This window comes from Mesocricetus auratus, unplaced genomic scaffold (genome assembly GCF_017639785.1).
Source record: "Mesocricetus auratus isolate SY011 unplaced genomic scaffold, BCM_Maur_2.0 Super-Scaffold_6730, whole genome shotgun sequence".
In the NCBI taxonomy this organism is placed as follows: Eukaryota; Metazoa; Chordata; class Mammalia; order Rodentia; family Cricetidae; genus Mesocricetus; species Mesocricetus auratus.
The window spans coordinates 1,210,907-1,234,651 of NW_024429184.1; the positions used below are offsets into that span (position 1 = coordinate 1,210,907).

The following is a 23,745-nucleotide window of genomic DNA, read 5'->3' on the forward strand; positions in this document are numbered from 1 at the left end:
CGGCCTCCGCCCCTTCTCCCTGCCCCCGCGCGCGCGTTGCTAGGTGAGGAGGACGCCTCCGTCGCTGCCGACGCCGCATCTTCCGGCCGACCCCTTCCGGCCTGGAGGGCGGAGCCTCGGCCGCGCAGACGCAGGAGTAGCCACACGCCGCCTGCTTGACCTCGGGTCTTCGCCCCATGGGAGTTGGGCTCTGGAGGCTGCCCTCCTTCCTCCAGGGCTCTCCCCGAGCCGAGGGTAAGCTTAGACAAGTCCGGGCGCTGCCTGTCTCGCAGGAACCCTGAAACTTGATGACCTTTTCGTTCCCTGTGGCTCAGCTTATTGACGTTTTGGAGCCAATCGTTGTTTGCTGGGCGGTGGAAAATGCTTCCTCGTTTCCCTGTACTGGACTGTCTGCAATGGGTGCCGGTAACACCGCCCACCCCCATTCTGACCATAAAAACAGCTCAAGGTGTTGTGCCAGCTCTGGGGAACCCCAGAGACTAACTCAAGGAGTCGACACTTGTGGTGTAGAAGCAAAAGGTTTCTTTTAATCAAGCTGTCCAGCTCGGATCTCTTTCCATGGTGGAGGAAATGGGATGCCCACCAGCCAAAAAGAGAAGCTTTTAAAGGGAAAAAGAGGAGTCCTGAGACTGCAAGTCTCAGTAGGGGTTCCCGTGGTTACAGAGATTGCTTAGGACATCAGGTTTCTATACAAGGTTATCGTGAAGAAGAGCCTTGGGAAGACAATGACTGCATTTGGTTAGGTAGAACTAATTGGCACATCTGTGGGCTGGGATTCCATGGCCAGAGTACATCCATCCTGCGATTGTGGGCTAAGGGAGTAGCTGCCGATGCTGTTGCAGCTGCTCGTGGGTCTGAGCTTCTGATCACGTAACCCCCCTCTCTTAGTTGGGGACTTTTATTTTCCTCATTACATTTCACAAGGGTTTATTTACGCTTAGAGTTCTAGGGAAGGCAGCCTGCCCAGTCGGAAAGGCTGGATAACAAAGCGCTACTAGCCACACTGTATCTGCAGTCCGTATAGACAAACGAAAACGATGACAAGTTTGTTGTCTCCTTCTTTGAGGCAACACACACCACTGCCTGGAAAGCAGAACACACCTCGTGCACGGTGTCAGAGGTTTGTTTCCAGGGTGATTCTAAATCCAGTCAAACTGGCAATTTGGGCATTGCTCTTGAACTTAATTTTGGTCATATTTATAGTGTGTTTCTCACTGCCAAGTAGACCGATAACTCGATGGCCTGATGGTGTGAGACATGTGGTTTATAGCATGGGGACAACATCAATTTCATTGGTAGCTCCATTTTTTAAAATTTAGTCAGGTTTGTATGAATGTAATCTCCCTTTGGCCTTCTCGGTGTATGCCTGCTTTTTTATGAAGTAAATTCTTTTTTTTTTTTTTTTTTTTTTTGGTTTTTACGAGACAGGGTTTCTCTATATTGTTTCGGAGGCTGTCGGTCCAGCCCGGCCTCGAACTCACAGAGATCCGCCTGCCTCTGCCTCCCGAGTGCTGGGAATAAAGGCGTGCGCCACCACCGCCCGGCTATGAAGTAAATTCTTAAGAGTTGCATGTGGAGTGCATGCCTGTAATCCTAGCCTTCAAGATGCAGAAATAGAGGATCCAGGTATTGAAGCTAGCCTGGCCTCAGAAAGAAAAAAAAAAGTTAATATGTATTTTTCCCCTTATTGTTCTTGAAACCCATCCACTTAAGGAGAAAATTCTACCTGCGTCAGCAGCAGTTTTCCTCATATTCTCCATTTGGTACTGCTTAACTCACGGTGTCACCACAACAAGAAAGTAATTCTGATTCCTCCACTCCTCAAGCATTCATATTTGGAATAAGCAGAAAAACAATAGTTAACACAACCAACCCGATTGAGTCTATATCCACCAGAAAGCCACAGAAACATATTGCCACGCAGTGATTGATAATTGTAAGAGGATTCTGTGTCCCCAGCTTGTTCCAATGCACCCAGAGAGCATGCTGGTTCCAAAACTGTCCACCAGAGGGTGCTACCCACTTCTGCAAGAGTATTATGCCTAAAATCTACGGTTTAATGGTTTATACTTGTCCTACCCTTCCTCAGAATTCATGAATGGAGTACCTACTATTCTAAAGTCAAGATAGTTTAACGGCTCAAAGGAGAAATTTAAGAGCAACTCCAATGCCCACTCCTGGTAAATTTTCTATCCGGTTGTTGCGTTGTTGCTAACTTTACCATTTAAACTATGGCAGCTGAACTCGGCTATCAAGAGAAAGAATATTTCCAAAGAAAGATCTCCTAGTCTCAATTAAGTCAGATTCGGTGACAACTTCCTAGATTCTGTCCTGGCTGTGAACTGTTTTATCCTTCTGAAAGAAAACAAGCCCCAAACATGAAAAGAGATGTAACCCTTAACTAAATACACAAAAGATGCCAAGAGGGCTTCTCAGATAGCAAATTATATGATTTTTTAAAAAAAGATTATTACATGAAGTTTAAGAGAATTTGATAAAATCCGCAGTGCTAAAGAACAAAGGATTCTGCTCTCCTGCCTTTGTTGCCCAGTCCCTGGTTTATTCTTATCAAGAAAATATTATTGGGCTGGTGAAAGGGCTCAGTGTGTAAAGCAGCTTGCTGCCTAACCAACCTCTCTGATCCCTAGGACTCACACATGGCAAAAGGGAGACCTCCACAGACATGGGGAGTACACATGTGCACGCAGAAGCAGGGACACACACGTGCATGCGTGCAGGAGCACGCGCACACACACACACACACACACACACACACACACACACGCACGCACACGCGCGCGAAAACCTTTTCTTTAAAAAGATTTCCTGTGAGACCTTGTTCCCTCGAAGTCTTTGGCTCTGATCCCATGTCTAATTGAATATAAGTTACCTAGTCCACAAAAGTGAAGAATAAGCTGTCACCACTGTCAGGGTAAGTGTCCATAGGGAGGGGGCTGGAGCGGTGGCTCATAGATTAAGAGCATTGGCTGTTCTTCCAGAGGTCCTGAGTTCAAGTCCCAGCAACCACATGGTGGCTCACAACCATCTATAATGAGGTCTGATTCCCTCTTGTGGCGTGCAGCCAGAATATTGTATATATAACAAATAAATAAATCTTTAAAAAAAAGTGTTCATGGGACAAGTGGAAAGGTAGTTCTGTGAGAAGGAAGCTATGCAGTCAAGGCTAGGTGCTGGACAGCTTAAACTGAAAAGGAAGCTTCAACAGGAACCTTCTAGTGCATTTTGTGACTGAACAACGCAGAATAAAGAAAGGGTTAAGTGGGAGCCACCAGGAATTATCACTAAAATATCAGCACATGATAAAACCTCATTGTCGGAGGTGAAGATACTTACCTGGAAACACTGACAGGATGGAAAAGACCCAGGGTTAGAAGCAGTCCAAAGCCAAGCAGGTAACTTGATGCCTGAACACCCAGTCTAGTAAAGAAAGATACCACTGTGTGTGTGTGTGTGTGTGTGTGTGTGTGTAATTTTTTTCCAGCAGTTTCCCTAGGTAGAAGAAGGACCTCCTAGACTTAGAGCCATTCAGGTTTCTGCCTGAAAGATCTGACCTCAAGTCTTCCACTGGCCCACAGCCTAGTTCCACTACCCTGTCTTTCTACCACATCCCTCTGCTTTGGGAGAGAATGGCTAGCCCCAGACTTATTTCTGCTCAGGTTACATCCTCCATTTAGATCTATTCTGCTACAGGTTTAGAGACCATGATGGGAATTCCTGGCTACGCTGGTGCAAGATTCACACACATCAAAGCCACACTGTGTGTAGTCCACCTGGGTCCCAGTTGTCCCTGGGAAGACGGTGGTGAACAAGACGGGCGTTTGTGGATGATGGGGACATAGAGAACAAACAAGTAATGAAACAGGTCAACAATTACAAAAAAAAATAGAATGGTTTGGAGACAGGGAAATGTGGGAAGGACTCAGGATTGACATTTAAGGTAAAACCCAAAAGATGAAGTTAAACCAATCAGGCAAAGAGAATATTCTAGATAGGACAAACAGTGTGCTCAAGACAGAGGTTTCAAAGACTTCATTTGTCCAATGACACTGAAGGAAGCCATCAGAGCACGAGTGAAGAGGCTGAGTGGAGGAATGATGGATGACTGAAATCAGCAGGGTGCCTCCAAAACACTTCCCAGTGATGACGAATCCTAAAATACTAGGCAAAGAAGCAGAAAGATGGGGGGATGTGTGTGTGTGTGTGTGTGACACAAAGCACTTTAAGGGAGGGAGTTGTCAGACTTGATTTGCATCTCTAAAGTTCCTTTTGGCCACTGGATGGGGAAAAGACGATGGGAATGAGGCGGACGCAAAAGGACCAGAACAAGTTGTCTGGGAAAATGATGGTGGTTTGGCCCGTACAGCGTTACCGAAGAATGCAAATGCATCATTAAGGAGTATCTGGAAGAGACCCATGATGGACAGACTACAAGTGGGTCGTGGAGAGAGAAAAATGGCAAACTCACTGGACTTGAGAGAGATCAGTCCTCAGTTTCTATGACTTGGAAAGGCCAGAGGGAGCGATGCGTTTAAGATATCTTAGCAAACAAACATCAGTATTCACAGCGGTTCAAACAAGCAAAGGGTTTGTTGGTCTGATGTGACCTTTTGGAACTGATATCAGGATCTCATGATGCTGCTTGTGTCACAATGTCGCAGTATACCTGACCATACTTCGAACCCCGAGATTGCATTATTTGCTGGATAAACCTGTTCCTAGTTGTGACTGTGGCCCAGCTCTAGCACACACACACACAGACACACCTTTAATACAAGAGCTTTCAGCTTATGGTATACAGGATTAAATAAAGTCAGCCTTCAATAGGTGAAGAGGTAGAGCAAGTAACCAGTTGACAGGAAGTAGCCATAGAGAATTAAGAGGGAGTCAGGAGGGGGCATAGAGAGACACTTAGGAAGGAAAAGGAGGAACTTTTTGCTTGGAGTTTTATTTGAGATGGAGTAGGAGAAAGCTCTTCCCCCCCACCCCCGGGATGTCAGCAGAGGAGGTCAGTCAGCCAGGTTCCTTCTTTGCCTCTCTGAGGTAGCAGGTTTTCACCCCAGCATCTGGCTCTTGAGTCTTTATAGGTAAAATTGAATGATTTAGATTTTGTTGAAAATAACATCTCAGGGTCCTTCTACTTTCCTACAGCCAGTGGACTTCATAATCACAACTAGCTGCTGTGCCTCCCACATAGGAAGAAAATGGTCACTTTAATAAAAATGTCCCTAGAATTCCTATCTAATAACTCGTATTTGTATCTCGGAATAGAACTGACACGTGATAGCTGCTAGCAGTAAGGGAAATTTCTAGGCGCATTGCTTGTTGCAAACAGTGCTGGGATTCTTTCTGGCAAGAAAGCAAGAGAGAGAGCATCTACCTCAGGCTTAAATCAGAAACTCAGTTAAGGGGATGTCAAGTTTGAAATGCCAGGCTACAAGAAAATGTCAAGACCCTTGAGTACATGAATTCATGGAGCCTTGGAGAGAGCACAGGACAATTTCAATTTGGGGAGCTTGTGTACATAGGAAGTTTTTGCATTTTGTTTTTCAAACACAATGAAAACATCTAGTTAACCCCCAAAAGGATTGGTTTTACAAGAGAGAAGGAATAGCTGGGGTAGCCTGGTTAGTTAGAAGAAAGGATTCATCCAATCCTTTCAGGAGAGCCGATTCCATTCTTAGCACTAGCAGAAAGATGAACGCAGATGCAGAGACGTTTGTGATCTTGATCATTAAAAGATGAAAACCCATCCAGGCGTTGGTGGCGCACTCCTTTAATCCCAGCACTCGAGAGGCAGAGGCAGGCGGATCTCTGTGAGTTCAAGGCCAGCCTGGTCTACAAAGCAAGTTCCAGGACAACAGCCTCCAAAGAAACCTTGTCTCGAAAAATCAAAAAAAAAAAAAAAAAAGATGAAAACCCTGCCCAACAGCTGCATGCACTCAAGAAGCTCATGATAGATCAGTCGCTGAGTAGGGAGTTTGAGCGGGGGAGGGGGGGAGTACAAACCCAGGATAGCCTGGAGTGAGGAGTTCTGTTGGCGTTCCTGAATGTGCCCTCCTGTGTTGCTGCGTGTCGAGTTGTGTGATTTGCTCCAAAAATGTTTAGCTGCCCATGGGGAGGTGTTGAAAAGGCAGAAGCTGCTCTGTTCACCATTAGGGTTATGTCAGAGGATGACCCTGTTGACAAGGGAGAAGAAAAATATAGATGCTGAAGTCATCTCGCCAGAGATTCATTACATCCGAACTAAACCAAACTACGCATCTCACCCACCCTCTAATGCTAATAAGTGGACAGAAAGGAAACAGAAAGGAAAACACCTCATAGATGGTAACAAATGAGCTTTATTGTGTCAGGGAGGCCAACTCCCCACAGCTGCTTCTCTTCCAAAGCCTGGCAGGTGAGGGGAGTTAGCCTGTACCAACAACCTCGCAGTGCAGGCTTGCTGGAGCAAGTCCACCACGAAGCCTATCCTCTGCCAGGGCGTCTCACGCAAGAGCCATTTCTTCTTTAAAGCCCTCCAGACAGATCAAAGACTGTTAGACTATTCATCGCTGATTCGCCTTCCTAACCAAAGCTTTTTTTAGCAGGACATGTAGTTCACTATCAGGAAATCCCACATCTACCCCTTACAGACAGAACTTGGAGGGGCCAACACGGAAGGGCGAATGCGGCTCAGGACTGGTGAGGTCGTCCTGTGGCTAGCCAAGGTGAGAGGATGCCAAGGCTGGAGTGTGCGGTAAAGTCTGCCATCAGAGACCGCCCGGAAGACAACACTGGGCGGCGAGCAGAATCCCCGGATGTGGGCTCAGGTAGCCCACGCAGGTATTGAACCTGGAAGACACTTTGTAGCAAGATTCTGCTCCAGAGAACTCAGCAATGCACCGCGGGGCACATGAGGCCATTTCACTAATACACCAACATTTCCTTGTCTCCCACGTCTGTGACTGGAGAATCCGCTTATCCTCAAACACATTGAAATCCTAACACCCAAGCAGCAGGGCGCTTGTGAGGTGTCTAGGGCATGAGGATGGAGCCCTCATGGTTGGGTTAAGTATCCTTACAAAAGAAGCTCGAAGGACTTCCTTCCCCTTCCACACGACACACAAGCAGCATGCCCGGAACTGTTATGTTGATCAGTCTGGCCTTGAGCTCAGTGTTATTGTTTATTATTATTATTATTATCGTATATGAGTGTTTTGCCTGCAGAGGGCATCAAATCTCCTGGGACTGGAGTTACAGTTGTGAGCCACCGTGTAGGTTCTGAGAATCAAACACAGCCAGTACTGAACTATCTCTCCAGCCCTTACAGTGATTTTTGTTTGTTTGCTTTTGTTTTTTAATAGTCCCCAGTTCATGTTTTGTTATTGTGGCCCAAACACCAGATTGGCTGCACAGAAAGCCATAATACAGTAGTTCTAAAACTGCCAAGTGTGTGTGTGTGTGTGTGTGCGCGCGCGCGTGTGTGACAGGGATCTTGTTCAGTGTGAACTGGCAGGAATATGGTTCTCCATTTCTTTTTTTTAATAAGATTTATTTATTACATATACAGTGTTCTGCCTACATACCAGAAGAGGGCACCAGATGGAGTTGTAGATGGTTGTGAGCCGCCATGTGGTTGCTGGGAATTGAACTCAGGACCTCTGGAAGAGCAGTCAGCCAGCGCTCTTAACCTCTGAACCACCTCTCCAGCCCCTGGTTCTCCATTTCTACCAAGCTGCTGCCGATGGAGGGGCGGCACTCAAAGACACACCTCTGGTCACTCAGCAGTGAATCAGCTCAGGGTGGGGCTATAGCTCAGGGGCCAAGCAATTGCCTAATGAACACCAGGCCCTGCGTTCAATCCTCAGCACTGCTCCCCACCCCTAAAAAGTGTGGATCATCTCTCCAACCATCCCTCTATGCTTCAGGGCTTGCCACAGCAGTGCCAGAAGTCCAGTTTCCCCTGAGTGAGATTCCATTGTTATCTATTCTGAGTTCTGAAGTACAACAATCAACCTCACCTGAGCATGCAGAATGTCAATGAAGGTAGATATGGTTAGGTCCAATGTCTGTCACGTACATGTAACCCGAGTCCTTTCATATTTTGTCTCCTAAATTCCATGTGTGAGAAGAAACACACTGGTCTTTCTGAATCTGGCTTATTTCAGTTAACATGGTGATCTTTAATTGAATGATTTCATTCTTTTCTTTTTTAATGAAAAAACCAGTGTTACAGTTGTTTTGATATATATTCATTTTACATGTAATATGTCAGCTATATAACTTCTTTTAATGTATAAAGTGTTACACAATCTTTTCTTTATTCAGCCATTGAGGGGCATCTAAAGTGGAAGGAAGATGGGAAAAGGTAGAAGGAAATGTATAGGATCAAACTGTGCTATACGCACGCCTCAAAATATTGTAATGAAACCCAGTATTTTGTATGTACTCATTAAAGTGTTTAAAACCATGTTATAACCCACAGTTAAACACTGAACTGAACCCATGGAACCCAGTGACAGAGAGAGAAGAGAGATGAGCAAATTGGCAAAGAATAGGCTGGCAAAACCAGCAGAGACAGCTGAACAGGGGAGAGCTCTTGGACCCCAGACCGACAGCTGGGAGGCCAGCATGGGACTGATCCAGACCCCCAAATGTGAGAGTTAGTGAGGAGGCCTGAGCAACATATGGGGTCCTGGGCAGTGGATCAGTGTTTATCCCTGGCATACAAACAGACATTGTGTGTCTATAACATAAAGAGGGATGCTCTCTCAGCCTGGACTCTTAGGGGAGTGCCTGAACCCTACCCTGAGTGAAATGACAGAGTCTAGATATCCCCTATGTGGAAGGAAATGGCGATAGGGTGGGAGGCTGGGGGGGATCTTGGGGGGTGCGGGAGGAGGGGAGGGAGAGGGAACTGGGATTGACATGTAAAACAAGCTATTTAAAATTAAAATAATAAAAACCATGTAATATAAATCATATATACAGTAAATATGCAGTGTAGAATATGTAACATACAAATTATTATACTTAAAAGTTATATATTATGATAGGCATGGTGCTATATGCCTTTAATCCCAGCACTCAGGAGGCAGAGGCTGGTGGATCTCCATGAGTTTGAGGCCAGTCTGGTCTATACAGTGAGTTCCAGGGCAGTCGGGGCCATGTAGAGAGACCTTATCTCTGTACATATATCATATTAGAAAACCAGTGATTTATGTACATAGGTAAACTCATGTACTCTATATGTGTATGGCTTTATGGCATATGTCAACAGGTCTCCCACATACGGTTTTGAGAAATGAAAATTAGAGCATTAGGAAGCAAATCTTTTGTTTTTATAATTGTATGCTTTTGTGCTTGTATGTTGATGTGTATCTGAGTGCCCATGGAGGCCAGAAGACAGTGCTGGGTCACCGGGAGCTGGAACTATAGGCAGCTGTGGGCCACCTGACATGGGTTCTGCGACGCTAGGAACCAAGCCTCAGCTCTCTGGGAGAGCAGCAAGCACTTTTAATTGCTGAGCTATCTCCCCATTCCCTGTTCTTGCTGTTTTTTCCAAGGCCGGTATGTATGTGTCTGTGCCTGCATGTACCTATGTGTACCACACACATGTAGGAGCCTGCAGAGCCAGAAGAGATTTCCTGGAGCTGGAGGTACAGTTGGTTATGAACAACGTGTGTGCTGGGACCTCAACTCGAGTCCTCTGCAAGAACAGCACCTACTCTTAACTGCTGAGCTGTCTCTCCAAGCCCTGTTAGTTTAATTTTTGGCCCTCAGAGGACAGAAGGGGACTTTGGCTTCCTCTCATCTTACACATTCATTCTTTCCTGTTGAGAACATTCAGAATCTATTCAGTAGTTTGGCTCTGAGGCCATTCCTGTTTCAGCAAGCTCCCCTGGTCTACAGCCCATATTCAGATCCCACAAGCTATTTCAAGTCTTATCTGTTGCAGCCATGCCAGTGCGCCCACCCGCGGTAACTGAGGCTCATCTGTTGTCCGGATTTCTTTTATCCTCTTGTTTTAGAACAGCTCCCTAAGTCTGTCTCCCACGACCTTGACACCTCGAAAGACTAAAACACACACTAGTTGTTTTCATACGGTTCGAACATGAGTTTGTCTGCTTTTTTGCCTCAAGTTCCAACCCAGGCTATGCATTTCTGTCAGGATATGATGAATTTTGGGGCAGGTACCCTCTTAAGATAGACTATCAGGAAATGCAAGATCGTATCATGTTACCTGTTGGACTTGGATCACTTCTCTGCCAGGACTTTCCCACTGTAAAGTTACCTTTGTCCCTTAATATGTGACAAAGGGACAAAGGCTATGTCAATATGGACTGTACAAATACGTTGCTTCCCACCAAGTTTTCACCTCCACATTCCAGCCTCCATGGTTCTTGCCTGAGTCAACTATTAGTATTATATTTGCAGAATTGTGCTATTCCCATTACAACCTCTTAGCTACTGTTAGTGGCTGATGCACTGTGTTTCGGGGGAGTTCATTTCCTTATATCTGGATTTATGGCAATGTCACTTACGGAGTAACGTTCTTTTTTTTTTTTTTTTTTTTTTTTTTGGTTTTTTCGAGACAGGGTTTCTCTGTGGCTTTGGAGGCTGTCCTGGAACTCCCTTGGTAGTCCAGGCTGGTCTTGAACTTACAGAGATCCGCCTGCCTCTGCCTCCCGAGTGCTGGGATTAAAGGCGTGCACCACCAACGCCCGGCAGGAGTAACATGTTCTTATTGCTGTGTTACGTGGGTAATAATTATTTGACTTGATGTTCAAGCTGCCTTATATTTGGTCAATGGAGGCTCCTAGAAGGTAGCTGTCTCCTTCCAACAGGACACCGTTCCTCTTCTTTTCTCTCAGCCACATTTTTTTTCCACACCCTTCACTTGGTACATTCTCCCTTACTGCTGAAGATGTTTCAGATTCCCTTGCCTTTTTGGGGCCCAGCCCAAGTGGGACAGAAAGAATCCCTGCTGCAGAATTAGAGAAGCTCTAGGCTAGGGATATGCTGGTGAAAAAGAAGCTGGAAGGGAAAAATCAGGAGAAACACTCCTCCAACACTCAGTATAGTCTCACCGGAGAAATAACATGGCCCACAGTAACTTCCAGACATCGCATGAGTGTGGCCTTCCTTAAATTTGCTCTTTCCTACAAGAGGAGTCTGCTTCACCACTGTGTTGGGAGGTAGAACGCACAGGGGAAAGTGTCAGCACCAGAAAATGACAGGTCTCCAGTCACAACCCTGCTACTGACTAACTACATGGTCTCTGGTCTATGCTAATTTGCCTCTTGGTTTCCTGAGGTACTGAGGACACAGCAAAGAGGACTAGAAATGCCAGACATTAAAGGGTACTCTTTTGCAAGATTCACGACTGATGTAATACCATCTGCCTCTCATACCTGCTGCAAGGGGCAATGAGAATTCTCTCTCCAGATGAGGTGTCCTTCATGCACTACAGTTTTCTTGCAATTATGATAGCCTCAAAATTTGATTTTTAAAGGTTTAATTTTGTACATGTGTGCACAAGGAGACCAGAAGAGGGTATGGGAATCCCCTGGAGCTGCCTGACATTGATACTGGGAACTAGACTCTGGTCCCCTGGAAGAGCAATGCACGCTCTTAACTGCTGAGTCATCTCTCTGGTCCCTGTACTGATTATATAATGGTTGCACAGCATCTCACCAGGCTAGTGAAATATGGAGGTTGTGATGAAGAAAGGGGGCACCCTTCTCAATTTTCTAAATGTCTTGTCACAGAAGAACATTCACAAGGAATTCCTACCACATCAATGATGATTTTTGCTGTGTGTGCTCTGTACGTTGTATTATATGGGTTATTTGATGAGAAGCACTCTCTTATTATTTATGCAGTTTTGTTGTTTTAAGTGACTTGTTCCCTCAGATCACTAGATCAGAGCTCATTGAAAACCTAAGAGCAGATGACTGAAGCAAATAAGCTCTTTCTTAGAGCAAAGCAAGGTAATCTTTCTCCCTGATCCTTTGGCCCATATTCTAACTCTGTAGATTATTTATTCATCATGACTTAGCATAATCATCATGACTTGATTAACTACAGTCATTCAGACTGGCTAGGTCAAAGTTATTACCAAAGGTATCTTGTTTGACCTGGCACAGCCCATGGCCAAGCCTTTCTTTCCATGGTTGGAAATTAAACCCAGGTTCTCATTCCCACACTAGTTCAGTATTCCGCCAGTGAGCTATATTACCAGCTACACCTCATCCCTATGTTCCATTTCCAACTCTCGAGAGCATCTGAGACGCCTTGTGCTATGGGCACTTTGTTTCTGAGATTTTTTTTGTTTGGCAAAGACTTTCCACACCTGCTTGTTTTAGTAACTCTCTTAATACCCCAACCATCGGGTGTTTTTTCCTCATCTTAATCATTGGAAGCCCCTGACATATACTCCAACGTGTTAAGGTCGATAGTTTTCCTTGAGAAAATCTTAAAGTCACTTTTACTTACTGTGTGGGGTGTGTACAGGCATGTCAACACATGCATGTATAGAGGACAAGTTGAAGGAATTAGTTCCCTCCTACCTTGTAGCTCCTGGGGATCAAACTCAGGTTTTCAGGCTTAGCAGCAAATGACATCTGAGACATTTCATTTGATCCATTTCACTAGTCTCAAGATTTTTGCTTTTTTAAAAAAATACCACACCACACCACACACACACACACACACACACACACACACACACACACACACACACTATGTGGAAGGAAGAAGAAAACAAAGATAATTGAGGGTCTTGCTACTTGCTGGTACTACATATTGCGTGTTATGCTTGTTTCTTGTTCTTCAGCAGCCGAGGAGGCACTGTAGGTCTGTGGGTGTCTTCCTTGCAGCCTCCGAATGTGTGCCAGGGAAGCTTTGGGAGCTCTCAGTCCCCAGGGCAGAGGAGGCTTCCTTTTTTTTCCGAGACAGGGTTTCTCTGTATTTTCTCTGTATTGTCTTGGAGGCTGTCCTGGAACTCGCTTTGTAGACCAGGCTGGCCTCGAACTCACAGAGATCCGCCTGCTTCTGCCTCCCGAGTGCTGGGATTAAAGGCATGCGGCACCAACACCCCGCCCAGAGGAGGCTTCTTGATCAGCTGTCAAGCCCTCCCCTCCCGTGGAGGAAAGATGGGGGTAGGTGCTCACCAGGGAACAGTGTACAGATGCGGAGGTTTGAATGACAGTGGCCTCCGTAGGATGCGTGGTTCCCCTGTTGTTAAAACTGTTAAGGATTAGGGGGAGTGGCCTTGTTGAACGAGGTTTGATTCTGGGAGTGGGCTTTGAAGCTTCAGAAGCCCCTGCCAGATCCGGTCTCTCTCTCTGCTTGCTACCTGCAGATCAGGATGGAAGCTCTTAGTTACTGCCCCAGCACCATGCCTGCCTGCCTGCCTGCCTGCCGCCATGTTCCCCACCATGACGGTCATGGACTAGCCCTCTGAAACAGTAAGCAAGTCCCCGACGTAATGCTTTCTTTTAAAAGCCGACTTGGTCACGGTGTCTCCTCACACCAGTAGAACGGTAACAAAGACAGCACAGGCTTAGCCTCATCCTTTTCCAGGCCACGCCTGCACTCCATAGTTCAGAAACCAAACCCATGGTGTCTTGAAAAGCATGCCCCTCAACCCGCATTGAACAAGGAAGCCAAAGTAGGAATCCCAGAGCTGGCCAAATGCTCAGTGGCCCAGATAGAGGCCCTTTGTCTACAGTGTCCCCTGCTGTCTACAGTGAGTGGCTTTGCAGTCACAAAAAGGCTGTTGCAATAGCAGGCAGCTCCTCCGCACTCCAGGCAGAAAGGACAAAGAGAAAAAGTTTCATGCCCATTGAACATGTTATTATTATTATTATTATATCAGGAAAACTGATTTTTCTAAAAGCTCTACCCTCCTTATTAGGCTTCCGCACACTGTTTAGAACTGGAGCACAACCCCAGGTACAAAGACAGAAGCGCCATTTACCTGGGCATCCAGCCACACTAAGAAGGGTAGGGTATGATCGTGGTACAGAAAGGTGAGTGTAGAGAGCCCGAGGCAGCAACCCACACAGTTTGCCACTGGGCCGAGCAAGAATGGATTCCCGTAATGCTCTTAGGTCAGGCGCACTGTCATTACTCATACTGTTTGCTGCTTTAGTTGTTTTTGCAATATATATATATATATATATATACACACACACACATATATACATATATATACACACACACATATATATACATATACACACATATATACATATATATACACACACATATATATACACACATATGTATATATATACATACACACACATATATATATATATATATAGCCAGAGGATAGAGGAAGCTGTAACTGTCCGCGCCCCAAATGGGAAAGGCATGTTGTAATCAGATGACACCTCAAGGGAAAGCTCCCAGAGAAACAAGGTGCATGGGTCCACCTGTCTGTAGGGCTGGACCATGCAGAATCTTTCCTTGTCTTCTCCTTAAGATGAGATTGGGTGTGCCGAGGTGGTGGTGGTGGTTTTCTAAACTGTTGGTGTATGATTTTGAACCTTGGGGTCAAAGCAGTGTGGGGTGTGTGTGTGTGTGTGTGTGTGTGTGTGTGTGTGTGTGTGTGGTCTTGTTGGCATTTGTAGCACATCTTCACACAGTGTAAAGGAACGGTCCACAACACCATTCTGTTTCTCACTTTCCTTCCCCAGGACTGTGTCTTTAGGAGCTACAGAGTTGCTTTATAGGTGTCAAGCCCAGAGCGTCTTTTGATCGCTGTGCTGTATATATACCACAGTCTAAAATCCACCACATTTTATGCAAATACTCTATTAAGGACTGAATTCTGTCCCTATTCATAAGCCAAAGTGCCATCCCATCCTACCACAGACTGTACACATATTTAGAGAGAGGATCATTAAAGAGGATATTAAATGACATCATATGAGTGAACTGAAAACCATGTGTCAGGAATTAGGTGGGAGTTCTAATGCTGACTCAGTTTTACACAGCCCCTTCAAAGGGAGGATCTTAAACTAAACACTGATGTTAGGTAGGATCCTGTAGTGATACATTATTTGTGATTTATTAAAGCTTGACTGAGGATTCAGAAAAGCAAAGTCAGCTTCAAGCTATAGAGACCAGGCAGCAGTGATACACACTTTTTTTTTAGAGATTTATTTATTATGTGTGTAACATTCTGCCTCCATGTATTCCTGCATGCCAGAAAAGGGCACCAAATCTCATTACAGATGGTTGTGAGCCACCCCATATGGTTGCTGGGAATTGAACTCAAAACCTCTGGAAGAGCTCTTAACCTTTGAGCCATCTCTCCAGCCCGCACTTTTAATCCCAGCAGCCAGAAACTAGGAGGTAGTGGTACACACCTTTAATCCTAGGACTCAGGATTAGGAGATAGAGTAATCTCTGTGAATCTGAGGCCACCCAGATCTACACAAGATTGAATCGGTCTAAAAGAGAATTATATTTGACAACTTTATTCCCAACACTAGAGGGGTATAAAAGACAGGAGCATTCAATATGAGGCATTCATTCTGCAGTTACACTGAGGAAAGAGAGACAGCAGTTTGAGGCTTGGCGAAGAGCCTGTGTGTGGATCAGCCCTTTCAGCCTGAGCTAGAGGTGAGAGCTAGTGACTGGATGCTTTGCTTTTCTGATAGCTTGAAGTTTGAACCCCAATATCTGTCTCTGAACTCAAATTCATTTTGACTGTTGTTCTCACCAGAAGACAGGTGGGATTTGCAGGAAGAGAGAAATGTGAGGACACAGGAGAGGGTAGTCATCAGTGAGGCAGGAAAGGAAGTTTAAGGAGAGAAAACAAAAACCTACAAACGTTGATCTTAGATGTCCCTATTCATTATAGATGTGAGGGGAGATGTCATTCTGTAAATCTGTCTCTCTTATTGGTTGTTGAATAAAGCACTGTTGGCCAATAGGGAAGCAAGCTAGGTGGGACTAGGAGTCAAGGAGGATTCTGGGAAAAAGAGACACTGAAGGTCACAATGTAGGCCGCCAGAGGAGTAAGAGGTCCAGACTCCTTTTCTCCGGTAAGAGAAATACTTATATTAACAATTATTGGTTAAATACTTAAGTCAGAGCTAGTCAGTAAGAAATCAAGCAAACAGCCAACAGCTTTATAATTAATATAGTGTCCTGTGTGTTATTTGGGGGTTAGGACAGCGCGGCAGGGCCCAAGCGACTGGTGGGGAAAACTACACTCTACATAGATGTCAAAATGTGTCATTTTTTTTCCCTGTTGTTTGCATGTCTTACAACTTTTAAAGTTGAGTACTTTCTGTGTGCTCATGCGTGCATACACTTCCAACTCAGATCCCTTTCCTCAGGGACTGTCTATTTTGCTGTCTAACACAGGGTCTCTTCATGGGCCTGGAACTTGTGAGTCAGCTAGGCTGGCTGGCCTGTGAACCCCAGGGATCTGTCTGGCTTTGCCTCCTCACTGCTGGAATTACAAAACTGTACCACTGTTCTTGGCGTTTTAATTAATTAATTAATTAATTATTTTATTATATAGCCTTGACTGGCCTTGAACTCACTATGTGGATCAGGCTGGCCTGGAACTCAGAGAGATCTACCTGCCTCTGCCTCCTGAGTGTTGGGATAAAGGCGCACACCACTCCACTATGCCTGGCCTTTAAAATGCTTTTTTTTTTTCTTATGTGGGTTCTCAAAATCAAACTCACTGTTCCCAGTTGACCCTGGAGCTACTTCATGCTGCCTTCCATAAGGAACTGGGACACATTGTCGTGTCGTGCGGGGTCCTGGATCTTTCACTTTGAACCTTGGTAACCTGGCAGGGGGTGTAGGCATTTTGGTAGGATCAGGTGGGTCAGGTATTCTGGCACTCAGGAGTCACAGAATACTGAGTGTTACACAGCTCAGGTGGAAAGGTATCCTGGAGCTTGGGAGCCAAAGACTACCACAGGTGACAGTAAGCGTAGCCGCTTATAGCCTTGCCTCATGGAACGGCTTCCCCAGTGCATCCGCTCTGCTCCGGCAGGACAGGGTCTTCCAGCTGGGGATGTTTGCCCAGTGTAGCAGGAGAGAGGGTTTCCTGGGGGGAAATTGCTACAGTTCAGCTCTGCTCCTAGGAGTGGAGAGCCGAGTGCCCAGTGTAGCAGTTTTGCTCAGGCAGAAGAGAGGGTTTCTTGGGCAAAGTTGCCACAGTTCAGCTCTGCTCTTACGAGTGGAGAGCCGAATGTAACAACTCCGCTCTGCCAGGGGAAGGGTGCCCCCCCCAAAAGTGTTACAGCCCTGCTCACTCTGCTCTCTCTGCTTGCTCTGCTCTGCCCAATGTCATGTCGCCTCTGTTCCGCCACAAAAGATCTTCACCTAAAGCTCATCAAAGGGGTTTTTTGGGAGGGAAGAACCCAGGTAGCACGAACAGCGCAAGCGGAGGAGACACAGAGTTTATATAGGGCTTTCAGGGTAGGGATTGGTCAGATTTCAATGCTGAGCTCGCATTGGCTAGAGCTCTGCTCAGGGATTGGTTGATTTTTTCTGCACAGGGTTAAGGTCAGATTTGGCTCTGGTTTTAGGGCCAAAGTGTGTTTCTTCCTCTGGTCTTTTTTAGCCTTTTGGCTCTAGTTTTAGGGGCAGGGTGTATTTCTTTCACTTGGTCTGATTCCAGGGACAAAGTGTGTTTCTTTGGCACTGGTTTCAGGGTCAGGGTGAATTTCTTTGCTTCTGGTTGCAGGGCCAAAGTGTGTTTCTTTGGCTGGTCCTTTTTCCCTACAGGGGGAAGAGAGGATGTCTATACTCAAAGACCTAACAGTTGGTTGAATGACCCGAGGAATAAGTTGGTTCCACTGCTGAACGGCTTTGGGAGATCTCATGGTGCCGCATACTTGTACTAGAGACACAAAGATGGGAAGTGAGAGGGACAGGAGAAGGGAACAAAGTCGGCCACTCAAACATCTGCTGGGGATCAGGAGCTTCAACACAAAAGGCAGGGGTTGGTATGGAGATGACCGGTGTTCTCCTAAACCATCTCAAACAAGATTGGCTAAAGAAGTTTTGTGACTTGTGGTCACAGGGAGTTTAGGGCATCCCCCCCCGTGAGTGCCCTAAACCTGAACAATGTTCCTCAGGAAGCCTCCCTAAAATTTCATTTACGATTTACGAAGGACTGCCTCGAGGAGAAAGCAAACCAGCTTGCACCCTCTCCCTACATCTTTAAACTTGGGTGTAAACTACATTTTTTTTGGAGCAATGCGATTCAAGATTGCGAGGTCACCCAAGGGCATAGGTTTCCAAATGCCCCACCTGAATCTGAAGCAGGTGTCATCCCTTGCCTCTAGTGAACTCACTTGAATCTAAAGCAAGTATCATTCCTCACCGCTAGTAAACTAGCTGACTTTCTCCACTGATTCCCTTGAAGCCTTCTGCCCTCTAGTCTAGGGTGTGACTTTATGCCATGGAGGTTCATGAGCTGGGAACTCCTCAGGCTGCAGGCAGCAAGCGGTGCAGGCTGCATCTCCCCGCTACCATAACTACGTTTCAACTCATTCTTTAAAAAAAAAAAATACACTTTTAGATGCTGTGATCGCTCGCCTTCTTTGGGAAGGCTTCAGGGGAACCTAGCACCTGCCCCCCCGCAATTAAATAGTGGTTAGTTAGCATAATTAATGCTGACCGGTGAAGGCGGGATGTTGTCTGAATTAACTGGGAAATTTCTTGATTTCTTTGACTATGACCTGGTGAACATAAATTGAGTTCTTCAGTAAAAAAAAAGTATTATTTAGTACACAAAGAGACACTTACACACACAAACCCTTCCCAGTGTCCCTCCCTCTGGCTTGTGACCCTTTGCTCGAGGTTCCAAGGCTTGCAGAAGCGGCTCCTCCCTGGAGAAGCCCCGCCCTTTCCGACCGCCCAATAAAAGTCGAGCCTTTGGCGCTTAGTTGAGCTTTCAGAGCGGCCTCCCAGGCAAGGAGTTTCTCTGAGCTTCTGTAAGTAGACATACTGCTGTTTTTTTGATCCCTCTCCTTTTCCTCTTCCTTCCTCGGACCGGTTCGTTCTTCCCGCTGAGCATCTAGAGCCCCGGTTGAGCAAGTGAGCGCTGGAGGTCCCTCCACCCCCACCCTAGCGGTGCCCAGTGATCCCTAGGTTCTGCACTCAGGAAGTCGGGGAGCCCAGGATAGCCTCACAGTCACAGTGGGTTCTTGGAAAGATTGAGATACCGCGCTGGGGAAGGAGCAAAGTCCGCCTGCAGCCTGATCTTCCCGTGCATGCGGCGGAACCGCCAGCACCCGGGAAGGGTCTGGCCTAGGAGTGTTCAGGATTGCTAAACTGAAGCAAGGAAGGCAGGGATGGTCATCCGCGCACGCGCGGCAAGGAGCCGACCGAGCAGGCCAGGTCATGCATGCCACAGGCCACAGGACACAGTACCGGGACTCCCTATCCCAAGGGTCCTCCTAGACCTGTGGCAAGTTCTGAAGGACCAAGTGCTGCCCTTTTGAAAAGAGGGACGGAAATGTGCAGAGCCTTAAAACAAAAGGGAAATATCCTCCTGCGAGATGGCTTCGTGGGTGGAGGTGCTGGCATGCAGGGCAAATCCTACAGCCTGGAGCCCACAGGTGTGGAAGGCGCAAACCCACTCCAGAAGGTGGTCTTTCGACCTCTGCACGCTCCTGGCGACACCTACACACCTGTGTCTCGTGCACACACACACACACACACACACAAATAATGGTAACAAGAAACTAGGCTCCAGCTGAGCGTGGTGGAGCACGCCTGCTACCCCAGCTTGTGGAAGCAAGAGGATGGAGGGTTCCAAAACTGCCTCCGCTTCAGAATGAGTCCAAGGCCAGCCTGGTCTGCACAGTCAAGCCCTGTGTCAGAAAACACAACAAACCAAGAAGGGTTGGAAGTCTTGGTCAAAGGGCGCAGGGTCAGATGGGAGTGTGAATCTTGGCAGCCGTAAAGACCAGCTCAAAACAAACAGGCTTCGTAAGACGCAAGTGCATAAAGAAGGTGATGGGTGTGTCACGCACTCCACGTTGCATACACGCTGCGCCTGTCGATGAAAGCTCTCAGTTAAAAAACGGGAATGGTGTGGGGTTGGAGAGATGACTCAGCAGCTTTTGTTACTGCAGAGGGTCTGGGTTTTGGGTATTGGCACCTTTTGACGGTTCCCGCGAGGATCGGATTTGCAAGTTCGCTAAGGCCAGCCTGGGCTTCATGAACCCCTGTGGAGAAACCAGAGACAAGTAGATAGGGAGACTGGGGTTTGGATTCTCCCTCTCGCCGTCCTCCAGTCGGGGTTGTTTCCAAGGGTGAGACATAGTGGGCAAACTGGTCAGCCTTGAGTGCCTGTCTGGAGAGTTCGCTGGGGTCCCACGTGATGATGTGTAGTTCTGTGGCCCAGACCCTTTAAAGCACAGAGCAGTTTTGACGGTTTGTTCTAATTTATTTATTCTGTTTTGTTTGTTTGCCTTGGAGGCAAGTTTAAACCAGTTTCCACATTGGAGCCAAAACCAGAGAAAATTAGATGGAGCAGCGGCGCCCCCGGGTGGCTATGAGGTCCATGCTTCTGTAGAATGGGAGAAACGGCTGGAGCCCATTAGTTGTTTAATGTCCTAGAGAAACTCCACCATGGCCCGGACAGAATTTGTCAGTTTGCGTTTTCTTTGCCTTGAAAGTTTGTTTTTAGCTTGTTCCTGCAGGTTCACACCTGAAGTGATTTTTGTTGTTGTTGTTGTTTTGTTTTTCGAGACAGGGCTTCTGTGTAGCTTTGGAGCCTCTCCTGGCACTAGCTCTGTAGACCAGTTTGACCTTGAACTCAGAGATCCGTCTGCCTCTGTCTCCCAGGTGCTAGGATTACAGGCGTGTGCCATCACCACCTGGCCCTAAAGTGATTTTTAACAGTGACTCTTACAGAAAAGTCATGGGAATAAAATGAGAGCAGACGCCGGGCATTAGTGGCGCACCCGGGAGGCAGAGGCAGGCGGATCTCTGTGAGTTCGAGACCAACCTGGTCTACAAGAGTGAGTTCCAGGACAGCCTGCAAAGCCACAGAGAAACCCTGTCTCGAAACATCCTCCCCTCCACCATGAGATCAGACATATGAAGGGCTTAGCATAATCCCAGAAAGTTCTAAATGGATGTGACAAAATGATAGTGTGATGATGGGCTTGTGTTTTCTGGCCTGAGTGCTGTGCCTAGGGACTTGAAGATGGTACTTGACCACACGTTCACCGTGTTCTAGGTACATCAGGATGGTGCAGGCCAAGAGCTGGACCCTGAAGAAGCACTTTGAAGGCTTCCCTACCGACAGTGACTTCGAGTTGAAGACTACTGAACTCCCACCCTTAAATAATGGGGGTAAGTCGGAGCTGGCAGAGGCTGTATCCGTTAGCTTCCGCAGCCTTATGAACAATCCCTAAGTTTGACTTACGACAATTTTCTTTTCTGTTAGTTCACAGTTCTGAGTGTTGGTAGTTTAGGCTAGTGTAAGCGGCATCTCACCTGGGCTAAATGGTTAGTTACCTTAGGGATAAGTCTCATTCATCTGCCTAATGATCACGGCTTTCTGCTGGGGTCAGGCTGGAGTTTTCCCGGCTCTCTGGACAGCCAGGCTGGGTTCTTTTTCTTGTAGCGGTCTTGTGGATCTAGAACAGTCTGGGCTGTCAAGCTGCAATGTTCAAGAACTTTTCAGGTTTCTACTCAATATTGCTTTTCTTAAAATCCCATGGGTCAAAGCAAGCTGCCCAGATTTAAAGGCCAACGAATTTTTCTTTTTTTGTTGCCGCCTCTTTCTCCTCCTCCTTCCTCATGGGCTTCACTGGGCTTCACCCTCAACCTATGAAAGCAGATTCCTTGATTGGAAGAGTGGCCAAGAGGCCAACACACAGTGGTGGGAGGCCTTGATGACCCTTTTGCAACCCGCTATATAAACCTTTTAGGGTTTTTCTTCCATGAAGCTTTAGTGTCATCACAGACCCCCTTCCCCAGTATCTTTGATGAAGCTCACGCCCGGATACCTTATGCTTCTAGGCTTTGGCAGAGGAGGACGTCCCCTCTGTCCTGGTGAGCCTGAGGATGACAGTAAGACAAGCATTTCTCAGCAGTTGTGCCCAGGGCCAAGCCTATGAGCGGTGTCTAGAGTGTGTTACAATGACTAAACTTTTGAGAACAGGATGGGGTCACCGAAACTTGGATTCAGAGTTCCAGAAAACACACGGTGGAGGGCCGCTTTAGCAAAACACATCTTTTTGTATGGATTGGAGAAGTTAGTAAAATACTTTTGTGTCCCGGTTAATTTTTTTTCTCTCAAGTTTCCCCCACAAGCTGGGGGAAAAGAAACCTCAACTGAGAACAATGTCACTACCAAATTTCGGGTTAGGCGAGTCTTATAGACATTTTCCTGATTAATGATTCATATAGGAGGGCTCAGCCCACCGTGGGCAGTGCCCCCCCATGGACACGTGGTCCTGGGTTGTCTGAGAAAGCAGATGAATAATGAGAGTTAAGCCAGTAAGTGGGGATTCCTTCATGGACTCTGCTTCAACTCAAGCCTCCTGGCTCCTTCCTGGAGCTCCTGCCCCGGTGTCCCTTTATAGTAGACCGAGACTGAGGCAGGTAAGCTGCAACAAACCCCTTGCCTCCCCAAGTTGGCCTTAATCATGGTCACACTAGGAAGCTAAGACATTACATGGACACTGTACCACGGTGAGTTACAAAAGTGGCCATGGTAAGTTACTTAACCTGACCTTAAATAGGATGGAACAATAGTTGAAAACATCAAATGAACTGACCCACCTGCAATAGTACAGGTAGCAGTATCGTCATCTTCAGCTGGGCTGGGCTGTGTGTGAAAGCCCTTCTTTTCACAGGGGTGGGGAGCTGAAAGTGAAGCTCATGGTGAGAGTTTCCCTTACAACCGCACATGGCTCTGGTATCAGCCCACAGCACAGTGAACCAATCACCAATATCACAGATGAGAGGGGCGGCCCCTGAGCGGAAAAGACAAGAGTATTGCAGCCGTCAGGGCTGGGAGTCTCTAACGGCATCTGGGTGCTTTATTTTGTAGAGGTCCTGCTGGAAGCCCTGTTCCTTTCTGTGGATCCTTACATGAGGTACTGTGTCCCTCCTCAGGTTTTCCCATGTTTTTTTTTTTTTTTTTTGAAGCGACGCAGCTCATCTTTTAGGATAGCCCATGATTAGAACACCCAGGCTTTCCCCTAGTTCTCCCTGTGCTGTATCAGCGATGAGATTCAACGGTGCTCATCCTCTCCAGGCAGAGGTCTGCTCTGCGCAGTTTGCCTTTCATTGCTCAGCGGGGCTGCTTCCAGGAGAGATGGGGGTGGGGAAGGGGACGGGAGCTAGACCCCTACTTGCCCATTTCCTGCCGGCAATAATTGAGCATAAGGCGCTAAAGCTAAAACCAGCATATATTGCCTTCCCTTCGCCGGTATTTGCTTATTATGTGGCTTGACTCAAACTTGCAACCCTGAAAGCACTGGAGGGCAGGGCGGAGAGGGGACAAATGCCCATCGATGGTACTTCAGCAATTTTTTTTTAACCCAAGTAATACAGCCTCCTTGTAGTATTTTTCTCCCCCGTAGCTGATAGGCAAAGATTCAGCTCGCTCTTGGCGGAAACACACCATTTAAAGATATTAACCAGGCATAGGGGAGACCCTGTAAAACAAAACAAAGTGGCAATTAGCATCCTTTTTTGGGGGGTGGGGGGTGGGTTAACATTGGG

The 23,745-nt window shown here is 46.8% G+C and overlaps 1 protein-coding gene across 2 annotated transcripts in view; it reads left to right on the forward strand.

Annotated features, from left to right (window-relative positions):
• The first annotated feature begins 96 nt into the window (after positions 1-96).
• Ptgr1 (prostaglandin reductase 1) overlaps positions 97-23,745 on the forward strand; it is a 45,875-nt gene continuing 22,226 nt past the window's right edge. The window contains exons 1-3 of one of the 2 annotated variants that reach the window (XM_040737840.1): positions 97-234; positions 21,245-21,360; positions 23,069-23,114. In XM_040737840.1, the coding sequence (XP_040593774.1) occupies positions 21,255-21,360; positions 23,069-23,114 (152 nt within the window). In that variant the 5' untranslated portion in view covers positions 97-234; positions 21,245-21,254. Of the gene's footprint in view, positions 235-18,860; positions 18,987-21,244; positions 21,361-23,068; positions 23,115-23,745 lie in introns of those variants that run through there. The other variant, XM_040737839.1, reaches the window with a different exon arrangement.